Below are 5,470 nucleotides of genomic sequence, written 5' to 3'. Positions count from 1 at the left end.
CGTTCCCCAACATTAATTTCTTCACTAATTAGGCATCGTAATTGACAACCGATGCTATTTTCAGTACTTCAATCACTAACTACTTTGGTCCCAGATATTTTTGCAACTGTGACAGAGGGAGTACAAGGAAGTGGCCCTTTTTTAGTGGATTACTCCTCCCAGACCTAACTAGCTCATGAGCAACCATGTTTGACTACCTGTTACAATGTTCAATAAGTACCTTTCCGAAATTTGAAAGTAGACTTCGACATTCATTAAGTATTGGTGCTGCAATCATTGAGTAACCCTCGTTCAAATTCAACGCCTCTACCACGGTTACATTATCAGTTTGGACAATTACGTTGGCACACCCAAGGCTCTGAATGAGCATTAGACCTTGACGCAACACTTCTGATTCGGCCGAGACCACATCGGCTACGTGCTCCAGGCAAGGAGTGTGGGGGCGGCTCCGGGTTAAACAAGAAGAGGGATGATTCTCACTTCTCATTGGGGGTGAAAAATCCAGGTTAAACAAGAAGAGGGATGATTCTCACTTCTCATTGGGGGTGAAAAATGAAATGGTCGCACGCACGCCGGCGACGAGGGGCGAGCCGTTTGATCGAGAAACTAGCACGGTCGGTCTCAGCACAGGATTCAGGAATCCAGCCCTGTTACTAGGAAGACAGCACATATCCGATCAGCTTTTCAACTTCCTCTGTTTGAGCCTCCATCTGTTCTTCTTGTCCACGCTCTCATCCAAAAAGGTTTACAGTTTGCACATCAAACACACACAAACTATTCAATGATTGCAGCACCAATACTTAATGAAACGCAAACCAACACATGTGCACAGGTCCAAGCAAGCAACCACGGCAACAGCTAATGCAGACAGAAACACAGAGGCTACTGGCAGCAGTTAAGTAAGATGCAAGTAGCACCACAAATCTCTTTATGACTTCTTACATCGACAAGATTTGGGGGAAAAAAAGCAAGTTACAGCACCTACAAGATGCACTAGGGGATGGATGGATGGTAAACAACTCCACCACTCCTCTACGGTCCGGAGGGTGGTTCCAGGGAGCAAAGTACACATTGCATACAAGAGCAAAGGCCTAACAGGGTAGTTTCACCTTACATCCTCTACTGCTGCTGTGAAGGGCGGTAGCCGAACCCGGCGGCATAGCTCAGGTAGCCTCCAGACGAAGCGGCAGGCTGGGGCTGCTGCTGCCCCACCGAGCCTCCGCCGTAGGGCGCGTAGCCGGCTGCCGCCGTGGACGGCTGGGCGCCGGGGCCGCCGTACACGACCTTATACTGGGGTATGTTGTTGTACGACGCGGCGGCGGCTGCTGCGGCTGCTGATCCTGGGTTGTACTGGTATGGCTTTGGGGCGGCGGCCCTGTACTGCTCGCCACCGCCGCCGTAGGCGGCATAGGTGGCCGCGTCATACGCTGCGGCAGGAGGCGGCGCGTAGTGGTACCGGTCGGCGGCTACCCCGTACCTGTCGGGGTAGGCGGCCACCGGCGGAGGGGCGCGCTGCTGCCATGTGCCGACTGGAGCTGCGGGCCTGCGGGGAGCTACTGCACCAGTGGGCCTCCGAGGAGCTGAAGTGCCACTGCCAGAGACCCGCTGCTTCTTCGCGTAGTTGCGATTAGCAGAACCTGATGGCCTTTTCGCGCCCTTTGGTTTCAGCTCGTTGATGCGTTTCTGGAGAGGTCCAAGTGGACACTCCTTCTGGAGCTTGTACTCCTCGATGCACTTGATTATGGCCCTCAATGCAACTAGCTCGCGGTTCTTCAAGTCATCCTGCACATGTGTTTTTTTTTTACCAAATCACAACACAATTAGCTCAAAATTCTCAATATAAATGGAAACTGGATAAAATGACAGGAAAACTAAACATGGAACTATTTAAGCACAGAAATCAACAGAAAATATCCACCATGTACATTAACTACTCTGGATTCTGAAACAAGGGAATGACACGAGGCAGTTGGGTGCTACAACCTAATAATCCAGTGTTGTATCATTCACAGACAGCAGCACCATTTAGCAGATTATAAAGTAATTTCCCACTTGCCTCGGCGAAAGTTTTTTGGGGGCTAAATACAACAGCAGATTTCTCAATTATGACTTCTCAATTTAAATGTGACTTAGATTACTGATAACTCATGCATACCAAATACATCCTGATACATCAACATGAACAATCCTTATAGCAAGAAAATAAAGAAGAGTATTTTAACAGTGAATTCCCAAAGCAAGAAGTGTGGAGTTGATAAATCCTGCGCTACTAATAACTAACATGTGTTGGAAAATCATCAACGTGTCAAAAAGTAAGTAGAAAGAACAGACCACTGAAGGAGTTGCACCAGCATCCCCCTTATTGTTAAGTGAGCCTTTTATCTCATCTACATATGCCTTCAAGAGAGGAGCAGGAGGAAAAGCCTCTGACAGCCCAAAGGCTTGTATGAATTGAACTGCATCAATTTGCCTGTGTTTCTTAATCAACTCCTCAATAACACCTGCAGAACAAATGATCAGCACTAGGACCATAGAATACCGCATTTATACATAACGTCTATGGTATTCACATAGTAGTAAGCTATTTATTCCATAGATGGTTGTGGGGCCTAGCAGTAAATCATGACCGGCACCAGCCTGGTAAATTAAGGGATGATAATGCCTTGCGGCATTCTGAGTGGATACCAACCTGGTATTCTCTCAGTCAAACCAAGAGAGCGACATAGCTCAGCAGTCTGCCTGCGACGAGAAATGGCAACTACAATCTTGTATAGTTCATCTTCGTCAAGCACCAAATCAACATTAAAAGTTGTAAGAAGCTGCAGGAATGCATGTGCTTCCAATGAGTAGCCATCAGAAGCATCAAGGTCAACCTCAGCTATCTTACTCTTCCACTCTTTGGCAATTGCCTTGGCTTGCTCCATAATTTCAGAGCTCCAAGGGTGTTTGCCACCTGGCTCCTTCATTCCTAGTGAATGTGCTAGAGCCTCCATCAAAACAATACAGCTTCTGCGCTGCCCCTGAGCGGAGTAATTTTTATCCCCAGGCAGTTGGTCTGGGAAAAAACCCTCCAAGGAATCAAGTACGAAGCGCGCAGGGTCAGTTGCACATTTTAGTGCAACACAAAGTTCATCACGAAAGCCAGCAAGTTTTTTTGAATTTTCTGAAATATATTTCAGAAGGCCTTTAGCGTCCATCTGCTCACAGAGTTCCTTCAGTGCAGGGCGCGGCTTAACCTCAACTGGTGAAGGTTCAGATGGCTTGCCCGACCCTTTAGCAGAGTTATGCTCGTCTGAAGGGAGCGATGTATTGGTGTCGTCGGTTGGGGTTTTTACCTTTTTGTCTTTGCTTCCATTGGCATCAAGTATCTCAGAAAGCTCGACATTATATTTTTTGCGCACCTCTGCTAGGGTAGAGACGGCAGCATCCTTCAGCTCCTGAAGTTTGTTCACAGAAGCACGCTCTTTTGCAGAAAGATCAGCTTCTTTCTCAGCAATCAGCCTACGACCTCCGGCTTTCTGTTCTTCTAATGCCTTCTGCTTGTCTTCCAGTTCATCGCACTTGCTTCTGTATGACTTCTCAAGGTTCAGGAAATGTACTTTGATATCTTCCCACTGAATGCCACTTTGCAATTGTAGGGATGCTTCTGTGTGGGACTTCAGCTTGCCAAATACTTCAGTAAGTTGTTCTAGCAACGCCACCGTTGTTGACTCCGAACCGCCAGAGATGTGAGAAGCAGCTTCAGTCGCCATTTGCAACCAAAACAATGACAAACTGTGGAGATACAGTATTAGATCCCAACATCTAAAACGAGCAGTATTATAAGTGGTAACTTATGACAAATGTATTAATCATGCATTAGCAATATGGAGACAAGTGCAAAATAGAAACCACGGACAGATAAAGAAGTCAGTAATACACACAACCTAGTGCGGTCAAGAGGGTACAAAAAAGGGGAAAAGTTCAGAACAACTAGGCACCAAAAGAAAGACCATGTTTGGCTTATCTGAGATGTACTCCAACTAGGAAACCCATTGGAAAGAACATGTGGGATAACGTAAGCGATGGACTAATGAGAAGTCGAGCAGTGCTCGGATGGCTAGCACTATCCTTGTCATGCTCGACAACCCTCGCTCGAGGCACGGCCTCCGCAGGCGCTTTCCACTACTTGTTGATAAAAGAAAGTGTCCATGGGTCAAATTTCATTTAAAGTGATGGACCAAAGATAATCAGAGCAAACGAATGTGGCAAACCCCATCCCCATGATTCACCCCGACATGCTCACACTCTTGAAGAAATTCTGATTTTGCCAGTGTAGGAAAGAACACCTGCAATGAACAACCCACCCCCACCCCCCAACCCCCTACCCCGGCCTAACCAACAAGAACAAATCCCATTGAATTCTAGGCTCCCTGCTACGCACAACTCCGGAACTTCCCAATAAATCCCAACAAGAACATACCCCGTTGAATTCAAACAAGATCGTTGACCCTATTCAGACCTCGACCTATTCGCAAATTCGGATTGGCTACTTATCCTCAGGGGCGGATCTAGATGATGTGCGACGAGAAATTCTGAAGGTCTCCTCCCAAACGGGAGGGATTTAACCAAGGTAATCGCCGGATGGAAACGACCTGGCTCATACCTCAAGCAAAGGAGACCGACGGCCCAAGATCGGGGGGGAGGGGCGCGGCGGAGACGGCAGGGGCGGGACGTCCCGGCGGGGAAGAACGGGGGACGGCGACGCTGGCGAGAGGCCGGGGGCGGGGGCGCCTGGAGTACGGCGCGGCGGCGGCGGCGGAACGGCGATGGCGGTGGCGACGACGGACGAGGCGGAGATTTAGGGTTAGCGAGCCTGCGGTCGAGAAGGTAGCCTGTGCGACGTGGGGATTACTGCGCCAGCGACTTATGGGCCGTTCGATGGGAGAAGGATGGGCCAGATCCGGCGCCAGGCGGTGCTGCTGGCACTTTTGCGGAAGGCCCCCTGCCGCTTTTGGGTACTGGTCCTCGTATTTTGCAGGATAGAGCGAAAGGGGGCAAATATTTACTCTTTTTTTAGACAAACTCGCAAAACTTTATTAATCTCTACTTTTAATGTAGCAGTTGATAGTCTCGCTTCTAGTTTTTTTTTTCGTCCCACCTCCCGTGGATTTTTTGGTACCTCCTCCCATCTTCGCTGGTTTTTTGTAGATTTTTTTTCGTCCCTTCCCCCCACTTCATCGGTTTATTTTCGCGTCACCCTCTCACACAACGAAAGAAATCTGAACAGATCAGAACTTTTCATACTGGCGCAAGTTATTTAGTAATGTAGAATCAATCACGAACAATCTCTAAAGATCTCTACTCTTAATGGAGTAGTTGGTAGTCTCGTTTCCAGGGTTTTTTTCGTCCTACCTCCCATGGTTTTTCTGTACCTCCTCCCACCTTTGTTGGTTTTTTCGTAGATTTTTTCGTCCCCTCCCCGCACTTC

At 48.2% G+C, this 5,470-nt stretch overlaps 1 protein-coding gene across 1 annotated transcript; it reads right to left on the bottom strand.

The window, feature by feature from the left end:
- Window positions 1–862: 862 nt before the first annotated feature.
- LOC125531053 (FRIGIDA-like protein 3) lies at window positions 863–4,888 on the bottom strand. The gene is made up of 4 exons (XM_048695467.1): window positions 4,646–4,888; window positions 2,690–3,774; window positions 2,332–2,501; window positions 863–1,782 (listed from the first exon to the last, which is right to left on the bottom strand). The coding sequence occupies exons 2-4, from the start codon at window positions 3,750–3,752 to the stop codon at window positions 1,120–1,122; spliced, it is 1,896 nt and encodes a 631-aa protein (XP_048551424.1). The 5' UTR covers window positions 3,753–3,774; window positions 4,646–4,888; the 3' UTR covers window positions 863–1,119.
- Between the last annotated feature and the right edge of the window lie 582 nt (window positions 4,889–5,470).

Source organism: Triticum urartu, chromosome 1 (assembly GCF_003073215.2).
Source record: "Triticum urartu cultivar G1812 chromosome 1, Tu2.1, whole genome shotgun sequence".
Classification (NCBI taxonomy): domain Eukaryota; kingdom Viridiplantae; phylum Streptophyta; class Magnoliopsida; order Poales; family Poaceae; genus Triticum; species Triticum urartu.
This window is presented reverse-complemented; position numbering and strand designations above follow the sequence as displayed.